The sequence below is a fragment of the Eurypyga helias genome, unplaced genomic scaffold, assembly GCF_000690775.1.
Source record: "Eurypyga helias isolate BGI_N326 unplaced genomic scaffold, ASM69077v1 scaffold18832, whole genome shotgun sequence".
NCBI lineage: Eukaryota > Metazoa > Chordata > Aves > Eurypygiformes > Eurypygidae > Eurypyga > Eurypyga helias.
In genome coordinates, this window is record NW_010234260.1 from 1 (window position 1) to 22,896 (window position 22,896).

The window sequence follows — 22,896 nt, forward strand, 5'->3', positions numbered from 1 at the left end:
CCTGCTGCCGCTCCCTCCCCAGATTTCCCCCCTCCTCCACCAGAGAGCAGCTTAGTGTTTCCTCCTCCACCTCCTTCCCCAGCTTCCTCTGCAGGTTCTCCCCCCCCTGACAGATCAGGGTCTCCAGTCAAAAAGGCCAGCAAGACATCAAGCCCCGGAGGGAAGAAGCCACCTCCAACACCTCAGCGAAACTCTAGCATCAAGTCCACCAGCTCCACTGAGTACCATGAGTCCAAGAGACCTTCAGTGGACCGCCTTGTCAGCAAATTTGCACACCTGCCCGAGCCGTCAGGGTCTCCTTCCAAGGAGTCATCGCCTCCTGCAGCCCCTCCAAAGCCAGGAAAGCTCAACCTTTCTGGGGTGAGCCTGCCCATTGTCCTTCCACAAGGAGGGATCCCGGGCAAGCCTCCTGCTCCAGGTGTGTCTGGGAAGGAACCTGTGGTCGAATTCCCTTCGCCACCATCCGATTCAGACTTTCCACCACCACCTCCTGAAATAGATCTTCCTCTCCCGCCAGTTGAGATCCCATCTGTGTTTTCAGGCAGCACCTCCCCAAAAGTCGCTGTTGTCAACCCTCAGCCTCAGGCGTGGTCAAAACCATCCGTGAAAAAAGCCCCACCACCCACACGTCCCAAGCGGAACGACAGCACTCGACTGACGCAGGCGGAGGTCGCAGAGCCCCCAGGGTCAGCTGGCCCTCAAGTGCCCACTTCACCCAAGTCCAGCCTTAGCGTTCAGCCGGGATTCCTGGCAGACCTCAACCGGACGCTGCAGCGGAAATCCATCACCCGGCACGGCTCCCTCTCCTCCGCGCGGATGTCCAGAACAGAGCCCACGGCCACCATGGACGACATGGCGCTGCCTCCACCTCCGCCGGAGCTGCTGGCTGACCAGCAGAAGACAAGCAGCTTCGGGGGCAGTCATATATCTGGCTATGCAACATTACGGAGGGGGCCACCCCCCGCACCCCCCAAAAGGGATCAGAACACCAAGCTCTCGCGGGACTGGTAGGATGGTTCCAGGGGCCAGCGGGTGCTCTCCGTGACTTGTGGGCCGCTCCGTGATTGGCCAGCCTGTGGCCTCTCTTGCGTGCTTGGAGAGAATGTGGGGGCGTGGATGATAGCCCCAGCAACAGAGGTGATCTCAGACTCTAGCTAAGGTGACCCGTAAAGACATTCCCCTGTCACGGCTAGGCCAGAAAAGCTGGGGGCTTGGGGCTGTGAGTACTTTACTGGGATAAACGTGGGTAGAGAGGCATTGACTTATCCTTTCAGTTCATTTTACCCTTCATATGGATTGGACCAAAACCCCATTTTCTTACTTTTTCTGCATTTAGGGGAGGGGTGGGAGATAATTTTTTGTAGTGTCTGTCCACGTGAGACATGTTTGTGCATGTATTATAAGTGTAGGTATATAATATATTGTGATATATTTCGTCGCAATTACAGAAGATAACCAGAATGTTTTTGTAGAACCGTATTTATTATTTCAGTCACTATTATCTGGAATCGGACTCTTTAGTCAAATCTTACCACCAAGATGAAGATGTAGGGGCACTTTAAAGAAAGGAAGAAAAAAACCCCACGGACCTCTTGGCAGTTTGTGGTGGGTACATGGTGCAGAGCTGAGGGGTTCTGCTCGTAACTGTACATTGTTCACTGATCGAAAAGTACAGATGCAACATACCAAAACATTCTGGTCATGTACTACTGACAGTGAGTATGTTCTGAGGAAGAAAATAGATTTTATATATAGTGGGGCTGGAGTGAAATATATTTATACTATAAAGAGCCTCTCCCTCCCTTCTAAATAGGTGAAAAATACACACTGCTACAATTTTTTTCAAAGGTATTTGTCCATGCAGTAAGTAGGATAAATATATATTATTCCAATCCATTATGCATTCTGACTTTATAGTAGGCTCGGTCATTGGTTTCTGTGGCTCAAGATGAATATATTTGTGTTAACCCCTTCCAAAAGCTGCCAGGACTCCTGCAGTCGATGCCGACCCACAAGGCTGACCATGCCGATACGTCACTCGTACATGTAATTCTTTCCCTGAATGAACAGGTAGGTTTCCGCAGAGCATCATGTTCTCGCACAAGCATACGCAGCGTACAGTCTCACCGTGTCTGTGCCTGGTAAGATGTATTCTCTATAACAAGTGTCTGGAAACGTTGGAAGAAAGTACTGTTTGTAATTCACTGGGAACTGTCAGGAAAACTTCCCCTTCTGGAAAGAGAGAAGGGAGCGGTCAGTTCAGGCCAAGCACAGTGGGAGTTCTCTCTCTTAGCTTTGACACCCCAGAGACTTGACCAGTGCATAAACCTGTTACTACGAAGTTGCACTTCGAGCAGTCAAGGGAGAAGACTGGAAAAAACCCAACCTTGAGAGGCAATAACATTTGCTAATAATTTAATTTAAGGGCCCATAGGAGTAGGACGTAGACTATCGTGTTTGCTTTGGTTGTTTTGCTTGCCACCCATTCACAGTCAATCACCAGATCAAGTGCTAGAGCCCCGTTTCTTGTACTTCAGTAGCTTGATTGTACGGCCTTAGCCACATATTTGGACGTTGTGATAAGGTAGTGTTGTTAGCGTAAGTGGTCTGCTGTGTCGTGCGTGTTCGTTACAGGGTAGTGGTGCAAACCTTCGTAACCTAGCAAAATACTTGGACTGTACCTGCCCCATCTTTGGTTGTTACAGTTCCCTCGTCACCATGGGGATACTGTCACGGCTCAGATGGCAGATTTTACTGTTTGTTTACCTCTTCTCCAAAAGCAAATTCTAAATGCTTTCCTTCCCCCAAAGAATGAAACAAAGGAAGTAGCTTGACCTGACAGTATCCTCAGGCATGTAAACTACTCTCTCGTTAGAGTTATTCAGGCTGGGAGATTTAAGAAACAATGTGATAGTGTCCCCCATTCCTTTTTTTTTTTTTTATAAAGTGTTTTAAAAAATATCTAAATAATAAAAGAAATGTCTTTGTGAATAATTTATGAATAGGAACAAAGCTTTGCTAATTAGAGGGGAAAATTACATCTATAACTATATAGTTTTAAATAAGTGCATCATGAAAAGAGAAAAATTAATGGTGCTGTCTCTGCTGACCTGTTTCATATGATTTTTTTAAAATCTGTTTCAGCACCTCTGGAAATTGTTTTAATATTTCAGACTAGTTTTTTTGAGCAATAAGAGTATATACCATTATGTGCATTTTTAAAGCACTGCTATGGAAAGGCACTTTTTTTGTATCTTTCAAATTGTTCATGAAGTTTTGTTTCTACTATTTTTGTGCTTATGAAGTGTCCTTAAAAGCATTTGCATTGTTGATTTTAAGCGTGCTCAGTGTAGCTGGCAGACAACTTCCCAGGGAGGTGGTTAAGCTATGCTGCAGTTCATGGGTGCTGTGATTTCCACGCTGGTCCTCCCGCTGCTCCGTGCTGTAGGCAGCTCCAGGGCTCACAGCCGGCCGCGGAGCGGAAGGTGTGCAGCTGCAGTCGTACCTCCCCAGCCGTTACTGCGGACAGCCAGGTGGACAGTTCTGCTCCCTGGCAAGAGGCACCTGGGCTGCTGCAACGTGCGCTCCCAGGTGAGAGTGGCTGGGGAATCCTGCTTTTGCCCCTTCTGCTTTGCTTTTCCCCCGTGGCAGCTCCACTGGTGTGTCAGTTCCAGCCCTTTTCCTTGTGTTCGTTCAGCGCGGGTACCTCTGGGCTTTGGGTGCGGCAGAGCAACGTTAAGTGCAATTTCTTCAGCGGCATCTCAGCTTTGTTCTCATTTTCCTGTTCATCTACCCAATCTCTCCCCAGACAATCCATGCTCACCACTGCAGGCTGCAGCACAGCTTGCTGGGTGACAGAAGTTTAACTCTTTAAGTTTGCAGCAGAAAAGTATGAGCGTCAGCAAAGGTGGCACCCTGTATTCCTGCTCGTTACAACTTGCTTCCTGAGCCAGTAGCGGTACAGAAATAGAGTGAGTGCCTGCACCTTGTTCTCTCGCTGCTGAGCACTCAAAGTTGGCTGCGGTGTGGTTCAGACAACCTGGTTGCCTTTTCAGCTTAGGAGACCCGTCATTGGAACTTGCTTTTCCAGTGTATTTACTGTTTTTCTGACAGTAAATATTTATGCCTTATTTGCAAGTAAGGTGGTTTTTTTCCCCCGTGTGCACTGGTCTCATAAGTGCACCATCGTATTTAGTTAAATTAGAAAACAATGACAGCAAGAAGCTTCCTGCTACAACCATGGCCTGTAATCCTGCTGGCACAACTGCGGTGAGCATGAGAGCGCTGTTTTCGTGCTCGGGACACACAGATGCTTTGATCCTACAGTGCTGAGAGTGCAGCGGTAGTGCCACGGCAAGGCGTATGGCCCCCAGTGCCAGCTGAGGCGGGTGCTGGGGAGAGCCCCGATGCTGCAGGGGCAGCAGCGTTCAGCAGCCTGCTCCAGACCTGCTCTCACTTCCCCTCTGCCTGCAGCACAGGTGGGGAAAGCGGGACCCTACTCTTCTCGGACACTTTGTGTCCTGGGGAGTTGCTCTGGAAGGGCAAATGAGGCTTTTAGATCAGCACTCGGGTGAGAAATTATTTTGAACCCCCTCCTCCCCCCCAAAAAAGAAAAAACCCACAGGTTCTAATCAAATCATAGGTAACATGCTTGAGGGGGGGTTCTGTTTAGCCTTTAACCACGTGTGGCTGGGGAGGAGGTTCAGCACCAGTCTCTCGATAACGTAATCCTGTTGTTTCCAATGGAAGAGGAAAGCTGCCGCTTCCCCCCGTGCAGTGCTGTACTCCTGCAGCAACCCCCACCGCTTGCTCGGGCTTGGTGCACGGCCTCGGAGCCAAAGAGCTCTTCTCCCGGCCTCTGCGGTTTCCTGCAGTGACCGACTGGCGTGTCAGGGAAGCAAAGTGAGGGTACCAGATCACTGTGGTTTCAGGTCTGATGGGAGAGGAAGCTGATTTTTCAACAAGTGCATTTTAAAAGTTACTGTCCTGGACTTGCACACTTCCAGGTTTTCTAATTTCTTTTTTCTGTGCCCTCAGGCAACCAAGTAGATCAGCTCAGAGACAAAGTGTGGCCAGTTTTCCTCCGAGTTAAAATTCTTTTTTCCACAGTTAAAAGAACCAAAAGTGCCGCATCAACAGCAGAAGGGCCTAGGAGAACTTTTCTGCTTTTTACAGAAAACTGCACAGAACTAAATTGTTTTACTTCAGTGGTACCACTGCAGGTAAACTTTTCTTATTCAAAGATTGTAAGTGGGTCTTAGTGTGAGTATTACTGCAAACAGAGAGTCACGTTAAAATCAGCTGCACTCCAGGAAAGCAGTGTAAATTCCTGACAGGAGGTAGGGAGGATGCTGCCAGAACATGTGAGTTTGGGTTGCCTTTCCCCCCCCCATTGTTAAGGTGTAGCTTACGTACCTGTTCAACAGTGCTCCTCAGCGGGTGGTGACAGGAGTCTGTCTTCTGTGGCAGAGGAGGTGTTTTCCCAAAGCCCATTTGTGGCTCCTGGTGTTCAGCTTTGCGTTCCCTCAGGCAGTCAGGGCAGACTCCAAACCAGAGAGGACTTAACGCTACAGGGGATAGTTTCTCTTAGACGTTTTGGTAGTGTGCTAAGTTTTCATTTTGGAATGATAAGTTTGTCTGAAGTTGAGTAGTTTTCTTTGCTGAGTTTTTCTTCTCTTTCAGTTAAAAAAACACCCAAGACTGACAAAGCCAGCCTTACGTTGCAGGGGCCTGCATTCCCCAGTACGGTGATCCAGTGAGTCACAGGCTTTGTCTAGTCTGGAAACGTTTAAGACACTAAACTGCAGGTGAGGTGACAACACACTTCCCCCTCGCAGTGTGAATTAATTGCCGCTGTCATGGGAAATACAGCGATTTGGGTTGATGGCTGTTTGGTGCTCTGAGGCGCTCAAGAGGGCGAAGGCGTCTCTGGTGAGGAGAGCTAGAGAAGTTGGAAGACCAGGAGGAACAGGAAGTAGTGCTGGATGCACAGTCCCCCACAGCAGGGATGTACTGAGGGAAATGAGTGAGATTTTAGACACACCCCCCCTTTATTTAAATGCCTAAAGGTGATTTGTCTTTTAGGAGACTTAGAATTGAACCAACTGTTCTCTGCACTGGAAAACAGTTTCCTCCCACCTTTCGCAAGACGCCAAAGATGCATTCAGAGCTAAATTCCAGGTATGCAGAGTGCTCACACAGCCTCTCCTGAGGCTAAGCTGCCCGGAGCTAAGTGCAGCTGATCTGCAGTAGCATTTTGGCAAGAGCACAGGGCCGCCACAGTGTTGTGGTAGATGTTGTGCAGCTCTTGCTGTTAACCAGCACTGGTGACTGGGCAAAGGACAGTTTAGCAAACCAACCTGTGCTCCAGGCCCCCTTGAGCACAGGCTGTGCTTCTGAAAGGAAAACTAAACGCAGTGTCACAAGCTGCAATTGCAAATCTTAGGTCTCCTTCTAGTGGACTGCAGCAGATCAGAAATTCACTGGAGCAGCAGTTTTTTCTGTGGCTTACACCAACTGTTAGCAGCCACTGGTGGTATTCTGTATAATACTGGGGATGCGAGTGTACGAAAAGTGTCATTGCAATGATTTGTCTGTGCAGCAAACTTGTGCTGAGTGCTGTAAATACATTCATGTTTACTGCTTTAAAAAGAAAATTGCACATTTTATCTTTCAATGGGATTGCCTCCCCTCTTCTTCCCTTTCCAAAAAGAAAAATCAAAGCTCTTTTAGACTGATAGCTTCAGGTTGGGGGGAGCTTTGCCATATTATAAATATATATAAATATATGTATAAATATACTTTTTTAAGCATGGGAGAGGACAAAAGAATACTACATTATAGAGTACCCAATATAGATCATTATACAATGGAATATGCACAAATCAATAAAGATGTAGTTAAATTTAATTATCTGGTTTAATCCTCTGTCTTGCCCTTTTCCTTCTTCATGAGTTCAGAAACCCACATTGTGGTCTCAGGGCATCAGTGGTTCCCCTCTGCAGGGATCGGCTATCTGATGGCCTACAGCTTACCATGTATACGCTCGCTCTCAATGAAACTGCTCTTTATTGTTCCTTTGCACAGTTCTTTCCAGTGGGTCAGAGCTGGCTGTACCAGTAACGTGGTGCACACCAGTTACAGGTCTAAAGAGGACGCGGTGTGAAGGCTCACCTTTCCCAGCTGCTCCTCACGCAGGCTCCCGTGCAGCTCTGCTCCCGAGAACAACGGGTGGCTGGTAAGTGTTGCTGCGGCCCCTCTCTGGGGTGTGCTGCAGGGAATTCAGCTCTGCTGGCCTCCTCCCGGGGAGCGCTCGCAGGCTGCCCCCGCAGCAGTCATCAGCTGCTGCAGCAGAGCGCTGAGCCTGACAGCGCTGGCGGTGACAGGAAAGGAGGGGAGAGGGGAGCTGCTGAGGGCAGCGGGCTGGGTGCCGAGAGCGTACCTTTGCTGGGCGCGGGGCTCCTGTGTCCACCACAGACTCTCCCTGCCCTCGCTGCCTTGAGAAGTCACAGAACGCATGGGGTGTGCTTGGTTCTTTTTATTTAGGGCTTGTAACAAGAGGGTTTAGTACACAGCAACAGTTAATTCCAAGTACAATTAAAAAAATTTAAAAATTGGGTTTTGCACTCACTGGAAGGTGGTTCAAATGGCACACACAACAAAACGTTACTGGCGGCATACAGCTCCCCAGAGTCCTGTGGGCTGGGTCATTGACAGCGGGCTCTGCGCTCCTCCACTGCCTCAGCAGTGCCAAAAGCAAAAGCACGATGTGCTTCTCCAACTGCAAACCAGAGGGGGTGGGGGGGATCTGCTTTCAGAAAAAAGTGCATGGACAAAATCCATGGCAAACACTGACATTTCCAGAGAATTCATAGAAACTACTTGTCCATGCAAGTTGCAAAAGACACTTTTTCAAATGTGAAAAGAAGCACTTGTTCTTTACCAAAAAAATCTCAGACGCGTCAGCACTTGAGCAAGGCGCTGTAATGGAAATGAGTGTGTACACAGCTCTTCCTCACTAGTCAGCAGTGGTAGGACTCTCCTGAGGTTGTCGGAGAAAGAGGAACAAAGGTACTGCACACCTTTCAGCAGGGTCACCACGTCGGCGGTCAGCAGGATGCTGCGTGTAGGTTACCTCTGGGCAACAGGCTGCTGCTGACTGTACTGTTTTGTAATACATCTTGTAGTAAGCAAAGGGGTAGGAAAATTAATAATGTTTAGAGTACCAAGGAAAGTAACACTTCCTGCAGGGGCAGGAGATTGCACGAGACACATGGGTGTGAAAGCAGAACACCATGGTCTATGAATTACTCTTTGTAACCGCAGTAGGCAAACCTTGACTGCATCAAGCTTTCAGCAGCCTCCCATGGACGTGAGGTGGGGCTCCCACTGTTCTTGCAGCTTCAAAAGCAAAAATAGATAAATAGGATTGTTCCTACACACTGACTTCAGCCACCGTGGGGGAGAAAAAGCCAACCAACCATAAACTTCCCTTCTTGCTCCATTCTGACTGCTCCGTAATACCAGTTTATCGACAGAATGTGGCAGTGCCCAATACTGAGAGATGCCAAAAGGTGGGGAAGGTGGTGCCCCATAAGCTGTAGCCCATCATCTGCCCACTAGTGCTCAGCTGACACCACCGTGTTCTCTAGAGCTTAGGGTTGCAAACACTTGCCTTAGGAGTGCAGCAGCGCTGTAGGTTTCTCACTCCCACTGCTGTCGGCATAGGAACCGAAGGGCATGAGGTTTGTAACGCTCGCTGAACCACTGCAGCGCTCAGTCCATGACTACACTGAAGCAGTAGGCACAGCACCACGGCCTTTCCAACAGCCCCTCTAGCGACACCCAGCAGGTTGCCCTGCAGAGAACAGACTCTGCCTGTTTCACAGAATGGCCTGTCCCACCTGTAGGACGAGAAGACCCACAAATGCTCCCAGTTTACTAACCCGTGTAAAGTCCCATCCTTTCCAGAAAGGAAACCACGCGAGTTTTGCTTCTGACCTAGGCCTGAAGCCGAGAGACATACCTTATGAAGAGAGCTTATTTCCAGCAGAGTCATATCTGCAGCACTTACCAGGAAGTGGTGGAAGTTGCTGGGAAGAGCACAGTGTTAGGGCAAGTGGGAGGCACCACAGAAGCACGACAGTTTGCATCAGCGCACAACCTTCCTCCTCCTCCAGTCTACGATACGCACGTACACCCAGGCAGGCAGCCTGCCCTCCGCCAGAGAAGGAGCATCAGTCCTGCTCTGCCTCGCTTTCTTTTCATGAGCAACTGAAGCACCCTAGCTAAAAGTGCCACTTTTCAGAAGCTGCATCACTGCCAGCGTCAGCTCTGGCTGTCACCAAGATCCCTCAGCAGCGAAGACAGACAATGCCCAGGAGCTGTGAGGGGAGCACAGGCTTCTCTAGCGAGAACTGGGGAAGTGTGGGTCAAACCAACAGCAGTCTCCAGCCCCTTTCAGGACACCCAACTCAACCTGTTCCTGTTTTCAGTAACTGCAAGGACAAGCGGAGTCTCTGCTGGCCCAGGAATGCGGTCAGCCTCCTGGCAACACACACCAAGCTCTGCCATCTGCTCCTGGGGCCATGACACACTCCTCCCCATCTTCCAGCGACCGCACCAGCTCCTTAGCGCATCACTGGCTGCCTGTGTCTCACCAGTCAGGCCAGCAAGGCAGTGCTCCAGCTCTCTAGTGCCTTGCAGGCGGTGCAAGAGAAGGAAGAAATCTCCGATAGAGCAAGCCAAAGCAAAATACACCGCTAGAGGATGCTGACCGATTTCTGTGCAGAGTGAAAACATCCTGCTGGGCCGAGGCAGTGCTCACCAAGGGAGAAACACACCATATGCCACTCCCGGCTGTTCTGAAGAGTCTCCTTCCCCATGGCTCTGATGCTCTCTCACACTGCTGATTCAGCAGCCTGCGATGCTGACCACCACCCGCTGTGGCAGCACAACTTGGTGAAGAGGCCTATTTGAAACACTGAGGTGTTGCTCTCACCCCTCCGTTCTCCACCCCCTTTCAAAGAAAACATGTAAATTAAAAAGGGGCAGGGGAAGAAGGGTGTGGAGAAGCAGAACTACAAGGGACAAAACTAGAAACACACCCCTCACGGAGTTCGCTAGCATGCAGTCTATGTAACATCAATACACACAGCCTGTTTACCTTGGCCTGGTCTATGACCATCACATCATCCCCAAAGAAGCCACAGAATAAAAATCTGTACCAAATAAAAAATATGCATAAAACTCAACAGATTTCTTTACATTAGTACTGCATAATAAAGCATAAGACCAGCAGGAGGTGACCCAAAAATTCCATCCACAGCAGCTCTTGCAGGATAAACAATTCCACATGCTATGAGCAGGGACCAAACTAAGCCCTGGCCTGTCACACCAAAGCCAGTTCTTTAAGGAGCTTCACACATTCCACTGAAGGTTCTGCAGCCTCATCTGAGCACTCCCCAGAGCTCACACTGCTCTGCTCCTGCAACACAGAACACGCACAAGATGAACACAGAGCGGAGGTTAAAGACAGGGTGTGTCACCCAGAGGAAGTACACACTGTCACCACCCGCCCGTCAGAGGTGTTCAGGCACATGCTGTTACGCAGCAGAGTTACAGTCACCGGTGTGTGAGCCCCTGGCTGGAGCATGGGCACACAGGGCGAAGTTCAGCGCTCCTTCAGCAACTCACTGTGTGCGCAGTCTTTGCCACAAACACAGCCGGGGCAAGAGAAACCAGGGCAGCTCTGGTAGTCCTGGAAAACCAACCACCCTGTGAGCACCAAAAGCTTGTGCAATGCTGCTGCGCCGCTACGCTAGCTGGGCTGCAAGCAGGAAGAGCAGCCTCGCCCTGTGACGCTAGGAACGGTCACTCCAGTGACGGCACAACCCGGGTTTCTAGGTCTTGCTGCGAGATACGCCTTCACAGCAGAAGGGTATCTGTTCCAGCTAACACATCCCAAACAACAATGCATCAGCTTCCAGAACAAAAGTGTCTCGGCTACACGGCTGCAGACTGAGCAGAGGAGAAAGTAACTTTATCTACACACCAGCTTCTTCAAAACTGAACCTCCTGTAGGCTTCAACCAAACTAGCAGTGACGCCTTTGACAGGCTGCTGGTGGTACCAGCTGGACTTGGCCAGGTGACAGCCAAAAGCTGACCGGGAAGCTGCCCTGGCCAGGTGTTCTCTCCATACAGGGCTCAGCTCAACTCGCAGGCTAACAGGACTGTAACAGGAGGTTTAATCCGGTCACTGCCGGTGCGTAACATTTACCCAGAGGTAACGCCTAGGTAACAGCCTAGTGCAGCCACCACTTCACACTGATCTGCCGGGCAGATCGTGGAGCAGCACCTGTAACAGACTAGATGAAAAGCAAACTATCAACGAGCCTTCGCTTGGTATTACTCCACCCCAGATCCACCGGTACAGCTCAAAATACCTACTTTATCCTAAACAACAGAGAGGGCTGGGGGAAGAGCTAGGACTACTACTAGTTACTGCTTGGATTTCCATGGGAAACCAGTACACACAACAGCCCTTTTTACTCCCACTGAAGAGATTTTGGCAACAGACATGAAGACGACAATTGCCGTTTGTCCTGCCTCTGCACAGGGCTCTCACAGTACGTATGCAAATCTAGTCATCAAGTACAAAATAGCCAATTTACAATACCTGATTGGATTTGTAAGGTTATATTGTGCATAAGACTAAAGTTGGGGGTAAGTTTCTCTAGTGCAAGCAGGCGTGAGCAGATCTGAGCCGTAGATCACAGCCCCTGGACTTTATCCTCAGACCCCAGGAGGACCTGTAAACTTTATTTCGTCTTCACCGTCCACGTGAGTTCTGTTGAAACCAGCAGCACCCACGGCAAGCAGCTTGCTGCGGAGAGGAGCACATTTACATCAGTGCAGAACACAAAACAAATCTGTGGCATTCAAAAGATGAGGAAATAGGGGTGAGGGTCCTCTGGGCTGCAGCTGTCTTAGTTGTGTGAACTGAAAGGTGAGTGAATGAGAGCAGTGCTGTGTGCCCCTGGGTCAGCCTACATGTGCAGAGCAGCTGCAGCAGTGTTCATGCTAAAGATGTACCCGACTCTCTGAAGTCGGTTACAGGAACGGCTCTGTGTAGAAATCCCAGCGTTCGCTAGCACACGGCTGTTCTTCCAGCTGCACAGGAGCGTAGTGTAGAAACGGGAGGGATGGCCACTGGCCAGCGACCCTTCACTGCAAGCATCCAGGACGTCCAAGCGCCAGGCACTGCTGCCAAGGGTAGTACCGCGAGGGCACACGGGATTCCTGAGGCAGATCCCAAAGCCGGTCAGAAGAAGTCGGAATTCGAGCGAAGTATCAGCTGCACGAGTTTGTCACATCTGAATGGGTCGTCTTCGTTCAATGTCAGATGGCTCAGGATAGCCTCCGCTGGCAGCCGGAAAAGCCATTTGCTCAAACAACTCAAATCACTATTGTTTGATAACGATGGGGGGGAGGGGGGGAAAACGAGTGGTTGTTACAATTATCCTTCATTCAGTTATACTGGATGGGGCCCCAGAGGCTGGTGGAGATCTGGGAAGCCCTGGCAGCTCCTGCAGCAGGAGATGCAGTGTTCTGTCCTCTAGTCGTCACTCTGAGTAATGCATGATCGACTCCACGTAGTTCCCTGGGAAAAGCCCCGTCACTCCATTCATGACCCCCTCATACCAGCCGTCATCGTTCTTCTTGATGACATAAATGATGGCACCTTCCTGAAACGAGAGCTCATCTTCTTTGTCCTTCGTGTAGTCATAGATGGCCACCACTAGGAAAGAACAGAGCGTGACTGTAGGAGAGGTGCAGAGAGGAGGGGGAAATCAGCCTACCTGTACTCCAGGTCAAGGCAGCCTTGGAGAACAGCGCTGCCTCACCTCCGGCGGTGCGCAGGGGCCTGCTGAGAGGGGCAGTTTCTCTCCACCCTTTGTATAAGGGCTCATGCTTTGACACACCTGAGCCAGGACTACTTTAACTCTTCCCATCTCACTAATTCCAGACCCTCCAGAGGAAAAATTCACAAATACACACTTCTGGTGTGGAATGACACATGGAGGTGGATGTAACTCCCCAGTTATGACCACTCGGACCTAATCCGAGACACATGTGCAAAACCTGATCTCTGCACGACTAACAGCAGGAAAACACGGAAGGGGAGAATACGGCAGCTCACTTCTTCAGATCAGAGTAAGAATGAGCCAAGGCTAACGCCCCAGACTTCCTTCTACCCTAGCTGCCTCCACATGTACATCTGTAACATGGGTCACGGGCAGTCCCAACAGCTAGAAGTCACACCCAGGGTACACAGTGCCAGGGTGGGTGAATCCCAGTTGGGAGCTAGGAAGCAGTAAGGTGGTTCTCTGAAACAAAATGTACACCTACTGCATCGGGACATTGTTCTAACAGCTGCAGGATATTTTACCAAAGGCATGAAAGCTGTCAGCAAAGTCAAAGAAATTGGACAAGCACTGGCAAATATTAAAGAGAGCGTTGTCCTACAATGGCAGAGAACAGACATCAGCTGATACATTTTTCCAGTCTCAGTCCTATCATTATGTGTTCCCTACAGAAAATCAGCTGTGCTGGACTCTGAATAGTTTAACAAATATCATCAGACCCTGCTTTGCGCACTTGGCAATGGAACACGCAGTGCTGCCACTGAAACAAAACGGATGTTGGACAGGGATCCTACAATCCTGAACTGGGGATAGAAGGGAATATACTCTAAACCGAAGGAAGGAGAAAAAAGTTAACAGCATGTGTTCATGAGCACAGAGTCCAAGAGTCCTACTAAACTCATCGTTCTTTCCGAAAGAAAAGCCATCATTTCCTTTTGAGGGAGCAAAGGAATCTATACAAATATTTACTAGGGAAATCTGGATCCTGATATAAAGTAAAATACACAGACTAATCCCAGTGGAGAATCAGAGAAGGTAGATATTTTTTTGAAAATAAAGCTCCCAGACAGGAGATTTGTATCATCTGACTAGAGCATACTTAACAAACACGTGTTCTGGCTCTACGCTTCCACCAGCACAGTTAAATAACTCATTCCAACTAGTTTCAGACATACCATTCTAGGGAAGCAAAACACAAATGGAGAAATGAGTCAGTTTTTAGCCTGAAAAACAGAAGTCATTATATGAACACGATACGTCCACTTAAAGTCCTTCAAAATTCCTTTTTAACTGCCCTCTGTAGCTGTTCACTTACAAACACTGCTTCCTAGATTCACCGTCCTGCTGTTGTTCACCATCATCATCATCATAATACAGGGATCACGGAAACTTGCAATTCCTTTCTTTCTCCTTTCTGAGTGTACTTCAGTCCCTTCTGATACTGAATGGGTTCACAGTGTCATGATCACAAGCAGGAAACTCTTCCCTAAGTCTGTGATGAAAATTTGCTTCTTGTTAATCCTATTATTACCTGAAGCCTGGTTTTGTTTCTACATCACCACTGCTTCCTCCTGCGCGTTACTTTTGTACCAGCAACGTTCCTCTCTCTAAACGACTGTTTAATGCTTCTGTCTGTAGTCCCACCACTTCAAGCTGTGAGCTTGTCACATACCAGGCGTTACCAGGAGCTACCAGGAGCCCAGGCCAGCACTGTAAAAAAGGCTCCAGAGGAGGGCGGAAGCAGCAACACTGACTCAGCTCAGGAGGTGGCATTCTTCCCTGCGAGGCTGAGCCAGGGCCGCTCTCGGTTTCTCTCTGGACACATTTCAACGCAGATATGAAAAACAATTACTCACTTAGGCTGATATTCCTCCAGCCAGTGACCTTTGGTTCTTCAACAATTACACAGAGTTGGGCTGAACCCTCTTACATCAAGCTGACCACAAATGTAGGCCAGGCAGGTTATCCAACTGCAACCTGAGCACTGTGACCACACACTTTCTCTGTGTGGTATAAGGACAGTTTTTCCTCTGGATACCCATTTCTGTTAATCTGATTTGCAGAGTTGGGACATTGTTTTTTCACGCCATGCAGCCAGGCGCACAGCTCAGTGGAAAACTGCAGCGTGCTTTCCTGGACACTGCTGGTTGGCTGCTGCTACTACAGCCACGTGGTACCGTCCTTAAACTCAACGTCCCCACTAACTGTACCCAACCTAAGAGCTTCTCCGTCTGTCCAAAATGGATCTGCTGTTCTCCTCCTCCTCAGCTGTACAGTGGCACGTACATTAATGCTACGCACACCTCCCACAGCGTGTGCATGACCCCTTCACAGAGCAGGGTCCTACTGGATCCCATCTCGATGTACAGCAACCCTCTGTACTTGACACCTCCTTCCGTCAGTTTTGTCCATTTTATACAAGTTCGATTATTGGGATTCAGAACTCACCTTGCAGCAGTCTGCTAAGTAGATTACAGAGGATTAAACTATGTAATTAGCCAGCTAATCATTATCTTCCCTTTGTGGCGAAAGGGGTGAGAGGGTCCTACTCAGACGAGAAGCTTAACTTCTGTTGTTTAAGTTGCCATTTGCAGGAGCACCTCTGTCTACCGCAGTGTCCCGTACTGGCTACGGAGGAGGCTCGGCAGACTCCGTGTCTGAAGTGGGATAGCAGGAGCTTACACAAAATGTTGTTACAAACACAACTCCACCACCTCTATTAGCTCCAAACCTACCCTTTTCCAAGTAGGTCCTTGGTGCCCAGGGAGGGTCCTCCTCAGCATAGGGATCGCTGTACTCCACCACAGCTGCTTCCTCCTCCTCATAATCCTCTGGAGGTGGGGGTGGAGGTGGAGACTCATCGAACACTGGCTCATCCACAGGCGGTGGGGGGGGAGGAGTATCTGAAACTGAAAATAAGCAACAGTACAACCATGAACCACGGCAGCAGGTTGAAGTAATACTCCCTCTCCCGATAGGTGCACTGGGAGCAGTCGTTAGAACACATGGAACCACACTAGAGATAGTAACATTCAGAGAAGGAAAGATCAGGTTCCTCCAGTAACATTATTTCCTTTTCCCTCCCTTCACAGTTTCAGACAAACTCAGAGGCAGTAAAGGCGGCAGAATTCTGGCTATATACAGGAAAATCATCTGCTCAAAACAAAAGCCACATCCAGTAAAAAAATCGTAGCACAAGGAAGCAGCAAACTTACTGTTTTCTTGAACTCTGGCCACAAATCCCATTAGCGGTAACTGTGGAGTTACCTGTAGGATGGAGGGGGGAGGAGGAGCAAGGGATGCTGCCACAGAAATTAAAAGAGAGAGGCATTCAGTTAGAAACACAACAAAGCTGCAAACAGGAAAGTAGACATCATCACCACTCAGACAGTGTAGCAGTCTGCCAAGAACCTGAGCTAAAAAGGCTGATACTCAAAGAAAAATGGCTCAGGTGGCTTAAGCATATTCCCACTCCTTATTGCAAGATTCCTCTGGTTTCAAACTTCCAACCCAGCTCTGATCTGACCATGAGATTCCCTTCAGTTTATGCTACAGCAGTACAGCACTTTATGACCAGACCTAACTAACTACTATATCAAGAGGACTGTCTCCCTATAATCCTTCACATTTCAGATCAAGTAGGTATTTGTAGAGGTGACTTCTGTTAACAGCATCCACGAATCCTTAGTCATGAAAACAGATATAACTAGTCTTCTCCAAGGCACAGGCAAAAAAGCCATCAAATGAGGCAGTTATTTTAGGCAAAGCAGAAAAAGATGCCTTTGAGAACTGACAGGACTACCTTAGCGTAGAACAAAGCACAGGGCGCTGCTGCCAAACAACAGGGCCTATTGCAGGTGTGCTGCCTCATCTCCTTCCTGCCTGATTTCGCAGGGCTCTGCACTGGGCTCCGAACAGCCCTTTCACTGGTACCAGAAGAGCTGCCTCTGTGCAGTACAGGTGAGGTCACATTCAGAGAGTACACTGTCAGCCAGCTGCAAACGCTGGAACACTCAGCTGTGGTTTAAGCCAGGAATGAAAGTTTCAGTTACCTAGTAAAGTTAAAAAATAGTTAACTGGTTTTATGTAGTTTTAGTGTCACTTTGCAAGAGTAAGGCAGTAATATTCTTTAGGCAAGTTACAAGATGATTTTTCAAAAAGCACACCTCAAGAAAAGCACAACTGAATAATTTTGTTAGTAGTGGCATACAAAAACATTTAGTCATGTCCAAAAGAATGATGGAAAGAAGTCATGTACCAGTACTTTTATTTAGCGTGCAGAACAGCACTAAATAAATTCCAGACTAATTCCAGAGCCGGTAAGAAAACTGCCAGGTACGATGTATTTTTCAGAATTAATTCGCATCATCACAGCAAATGAAAAGAACTCCAGGGTATTTAAATGCATGTCTCACAATTTCTGCTGTTGGCTTATTTCAGTAGCTATTCTCTGAAGTGCTCAGAATGAAGTGCCACTCTCATTCACATTCCTTTCACAACCACACACCCCAAACAAAAAAACCAGACCAACCATCCTTTTTGTTGCAAAGACATTCTTGTACCTCCTTATAAAGCAAGCTGTTACCTCACCACTGATTTGATATTTCTTGAGAAAAACTGAAATACATTTCTAACTACAGCTTCCTTGACTTTAATGATGTGACCTCTGACAGTATCTATCCCATCGAGTGTAACCACAGTAGCTGGGAAAAGATTTGGTCTTGCAATTTTTCAAAGCAGGAAAAGAGAACTGGAATTTGAAGTCCTACTGAAAAGCAGTAATATCCAGGAATTCAGCATTCTTGTCCAACGATGAAGTCCCTGCCTTTTTAACTATATATGCTATAAAAATGGTCAGTTTCAAAGGTTTCCTCTATTCACTGTCATGTGGATTCATCCAATTCAGATCTATCATATGAGACTAGCTTCGGTTTCCTAAGTCCCTTCAGCGTACTTTGTTGGTGTGCCATGTGTGTTTCATAGAATCATGGAACGGTTTGGGTTGGAAGGGACCTTAAAGACCATTCAGATCCAACCCCCCTGCCATGGGCAGGGACACCTTCCACTAGACCAGGTTGCTCCAAGCCTCATCCAGCCTGGCCTTGAACACTTCCAGGGATGGGGCATCCACAGCTTCTCTGGGCAACCTGTGCCAGTGCCTCACCACCCTCTCTGTGAAGAACTTCTTCCTGACATCTAATCTAAACCTCCCCGCTTTCAATTTAAACTCGTTACCCCTTGTCCTGTCAGTACAGGCCCTTGTAAAAAGTCACCCCCAGCTTCCTTGTAGGCCCCAAGGAATTATTTCTTTGAAAGAAATAACAAGGCTTTCCATACAGAAAAATAGATCCCTGTAGACAAGTACTCCAAGCAAATACAAAAATCCCTTAGTTTAGTTTGAGTTGTGTAGCCTAATCAAAACGGTGATGCTAACACTAGCTGGCATCAATCCTTGTTATCTTCACCACTTGGTTTGTGCTTCAGCCCACGCACAGTGCAGGGACTACCAAACGACCCTGTCTCTACGTGATTTATAATGGCTCTAAGCCAGTTTTGACCTTTAGGAGACAATACAATAACTCTTTTACTAATAATGACTTTGTTTATAAAGCGCATCCAAAGAACTTTGCTGCACCTCTGCTGTCTCAAAAGATACGAATAACACCAGCTGACACGTTCCCTCCCAGCTCCCTTCCATATGGACCATTCGTGGATGAAGGGTCCACCTACACAGTCGCTGTCAATCCAGGAATGCTCAGGAGCACCTTCCAGGAGGTTGCTTCAGCCTGGTAAGAACTCGGCTGTACAACCCAAGAGGGTCTCGTGCAGACCCCGTCTCAGTACCTGCCCGGTTTCTCCCACAGGGTTGTCAGCCTGTGCAGAGTCCTGTACTGCCGAGATACTGGTACTGAAGCTGCACAGTTAAAACGCTCGTTAGGTGGCATGGCCGGTGGCTTTGGGACAGAGGTATGCTGACATCATTTAGGGTGCATTTCTTCATGTTTTCTTTGCAGTTGTTAAAAAGGTCTCACCATGAATTAGATTATATGGTCTTAGAAGTGACATTCAGAAGAACAGGGCAAAGCAACTATCTTTCATCCTCCTGGGAAGCGAGTAAACAAAAATGACCATGCCCACATACTAAAAAATGGAAGTGAAAAACCCAGTGCTGCTTTACTGCCAGGCAGCCTGCAAAGAACAAGCCATAGCTGGCACACTCCTCTGCCTGTTGTAAGGTCTCTTTTTCACCTCTCGAGTTTTCTCCATCTGCAACCATGGCCCCTGTCCTGTCAGCACTAACCCTGCTCCTTACAACAGTCCCTCTGTTCTTACGGTCTTCATCAATCACGCACGCTTGAGCATCCTCGTCTTTCAAGGCACAGGCCAAAAACACTTGGTTTAGTGTAACTGCAAAGCTAATAAATTGTGTATTCTGCTAGGTATATTAAAAAAAGTCTCTTACTATGACTGCTTATTTGTGTTCTAGCAAGTATGCCAGGATAATTCCAGGATTTTGTTTGTGATTTACAGCTCACGTGACTAATCACCATAATCATTATCTTCTTTTTGGGTACACAGACTGAACTGCGGTTACGTAACTTATTTAAAGCCTATTTGGCATCTTCTGTGATTACCTCTTACCAATGTGATGGTAGCTTGCAGAAAGTTATCCCTCTGCTAAAGCAGAAAGACATAGCAGTTGTCAGAAACTCTCTGCATATACCGAAAATCCTCTTTATTGCAAAGGCAATCCTGAAAGGTTTCTTGTGTTGCTATTACCCTTTCCTTCTTGCCTGTTTCCCTTCAGCCTTCAACACGCACAGAAGTGCCTAACAGATACCAAGCATTCCAGGCAACTGGGCTTCAACTTGGTCATATAAACTCCTCCAGCCCCTGTCGCCAGCAGGACCATCCACTTCCTTTTCAAGTCAAGCACACATCTCTGCAGTGTGTGTATCACCAGCAGTAATACTGAACTTGATCAAGTCCCTTAAATGCAGATTGCAACATCTGACCTAATGCCAAGTTCAGTACTCAGTTTTAAAAAAAAAAAAACCAAACACCAAAACCCACCACCACGACAACAGAACACAAATGCACTGTCGGGTTTGCAATTCAACATTTGATCTTGCTGGTAGTAGGACATTTCCAACCAAGGAACCTTCACTATGTCTCCTGCATCCTTCTGCAGCTTTGTCAAAAAAAAAGAGAGCCTCCCCTACTCCAGTATCAAAACCTTCACATCGCGTCAGAAGCACAGGGCAAAGGGCTCCTTGGGTGAAAAGCTGCTGTGTTCTGCCTGACGCGCGCGACACGCCATGTCAGTATCTCATCCTGCCTTTCAGGACAGGTTGCCCGTTACAGTATCAGCACCTGTGGACTTAGCAGATGAGAACTCCCGTGCACTCCATACCAACCACCCACGGCTCTAAGGTGCCCAACGCTTACCCTTGTGTAACAAGGGCAATTTCTTGAACCGTCCATTAATCATAAGGAAAAAGCATACAAGACAGACTGATTAATGAAGAATCGATGTTCTGGTGCAAAATCAAATACCTACCCCACACCAAAGCAGACACACGACACATGGGGTAGTGAAGGAACAGAGCTTGTCTCATAGGGGCTATGAGATCAAAAGTAATTTATTTGGGAACAAAGCCAGTACCGTTTCCAGCTGCTTGCCATGATGCAAGCTGACCGCCCTGTTCTTGGACTGCAGATCTGGCACGGCTACCAGCAACACGCTGGAAGTTACCTGACACTAACTGCAAGAGCCACAATGGAGACAGAAGGCAAGACTTCAGAGATCTGAAGGCCACTCCATTCAGCCCTGTGCTGAACCCCACACTGCAGACCAACGGCCTCACCTGGGTTCTGGTTATAAAAGGGTCCTCCATTCATCTGGTTCTGAAGGCTTGTCTGTGACGTGATCGACGGAGGGCGCCGATATGGCAGAGATCCCCCTATTGTTGGGGGGGTGTGTCGAGATGCAGGCCTGTTCATGCTGTAGAACTGAACGGGGTGACCTAGGTTAGAAAGAGACACGTATCAGCCGAGGGAAGAACGATGCCTGCCTTTCGTACCTGCATTCCAGACTCAAAGGCTTGGAAAGGTTTGGCTGGTTGTTTTTTTGAGACAGTCGGCATCCTAGGAGCCGTCAGCCAGGTCAGCTGCCAGACTGGCAGGACACTGGATGGCTCAGTAGCAACACCAGAACTAACTCTCCCAACTGCCCGTACCCAGCACTGCTCACAAAAGCCAGTGTGAAAGTACGAAGTTGTCTGAGCGACAGTTTCAAAACGAAAGTAATCCCCAGTTATCCATTCTACAGAATGCATTATAAAAACTTCTTGCAAATTTAGTTATTGATAAACCTGCAAAACACTAACACTTCACAGCTCAGCAGTTAAGCAACGTACACGTACAAACTAACTGCATGCCATTTCCAAGATTCCAAGCTGTGACCTTCTGTGCTGAACAGCACTGTACTAACAATCTTCAGGCATTGGAACAATTGAAACAACTCCTTAAGAATTTGCTCTCGTTTTAGTCACTTCCTGCAGGAGAGTAATTGATCCTTACTCTAAGCAAGCAATAAATGAAGCAAGACCACTAAGCTGTATTCTGTGCTCACGTAAAGTTCTCTGGCTTACCTACTGTATGTGACAGTAAGGTGGGTTTGTTACACCCATATGGGTTATTGCCCTCAACTATTCTGCCTCCACCGTTTGCGCTAGAGGTACATTTCAGAGCCTGCAAGGAACCAAGGGGCTGGTCACTGCGGTTGAGGGGACATGCACACAGGGAAGTAAATGGGGAATTTACTAATTATGCATTTCCTAATGCGTCTTTCCAGTGTGTCTGCCTCCCTGTTACTTAACGCGCTGGTAGAAATCGGTGGTGATTGGAGAGAAGGAAGAGAAACAGGGATAAGAGATCCTTAAGGATCATTAAGGACCAGAAGCTACATAAATGGTAAGCTACCCAAGTCTTCCAAATGCTTTACTTCAGAGAAGCCGTAACAGCAGCCTCAGTAATAGCACAGGGAAACAAAAGGTCTTAAAAATAGCATGTAGCCTGAAATTTCTCTTACTGAACTGTGAGTGTGAATTTATAGCCATTGAAATACTAACCTCTGCTTGACTTTGACTTGTCAAAAATACAGAAGCAATGTGGGTAAGAACTGGGATACTGACAGTGCATCAAAAATGGAAATCTGACTGAGGCCCCGTATGACACAGCCCATCTGAGCACGGAAGAAGTTCAGACATCTGCATCATCATCAGGTTCCAAAATTCATCACAGTTTGCAGCTTCTAGTCACAGTCATGGATTTTAGTGCAAGCTATTTTCTCATTTTATATGAATCACAGCATCTTAAACTGAATACAATGTCAAGAACGCTTCTGGCACCTAGTGGAATTCTTCCTGAGAGAGACTGACATTGATAAACACGCAGACCCACGCGCACCATGGTGATCAGGCTCCACTATAACCAACAGAAACAAAGCACGTAGGTCGCTGCGTATGATTTGGCTGTCTAAAGGAGATCTTCACAGTGCGGGTGTAACTCCTCATCAAAAGCTGATACCAGCAAGCACTGTGTGCTGCAACTTCAGCCCATGAGAAAGTGAGTAACGTAGGGTGATTTCCATAAGCATTAAAAAAAGCAAGTCACAATATACATCATGAAGTCCCACCTACTAAACCAACATACTTCAGTACTATGCTGCAGAACAAAAACTTGTATTTTACCTGATGCTGAACACCCAAACTTGCCCTTTTTATCTGTTTATTGAAAGCAGACTTGTCATTTGAAAGCATCGAAGAGACAAGTCACATAAATTGTACTTTGCTAGATGTGCTTTTTTTAATTACACCATTACTGAAAGAGAACAGTCAGACCCAAAGCTACGGTGCTGGTTCCCCCCAGACATGATTATTCTACGAGATTCTCAGTATCTAAACT

At 47.8% G+C, this 22,896-nt stretch overlaps 2 protein-coding genes across 4 annotated transcripts in view; one reads left to right on the forward strand and one right to left on the reverse strand.

Moving 5' to 3' along the window:
- Positions 1–30: 30 nt before the first annotated feature.
- Positions 31–1,011, forward strand: LOC104517384 (ras-associated and pleckstrin homology domains-containing protein 1-like; the record flags this gene model as incomplete). The annotated part of the gene is made up of 1 exon (XM_010162024.1): positions 31–1,011. A coding segment is annotated over one exon (981 nt), but the record flags the coding sequence as incomplete, so codon positions are not given.
- An 11,349-nt stretch (positions 1,012–12,360) lies between these two features.
- Positions 12,361–22,896, reverse strand: part of ABI2 (abl-interactor 2) — a 32,874-nt gene continuing 22,338 nt past the window's right edge. The window contains exons 6-9 of one of the 3 annotated variants that reach the window (XM_010162021.1): positions 20,796–20,954; positions 16,143–16,229; positions 15,663–15,836; positions 12,361–12,800 (exon numbers count right to left, since the gene is read on the reverse strand). In XM_010162021.1, coding sequence (XP_010160323.1) covers positions 12,625–12,800; positions 15,663–15,836; positions 16,143–16,229; positions 20,796–20,954 — 596 coding nt within the window. In that variant the 3' untranslated portion in view covers positions 12,361–12,624. The remainder of the gene's footprint in view (positions 12,801–15,662; positions 15,837–16,142; positions 16,230–20,795; positions 20,955–22,896) is intronic. The other 2 variants (XM_010162022.1, XM_010162023.1) reach the window with 2 other exon arrangements.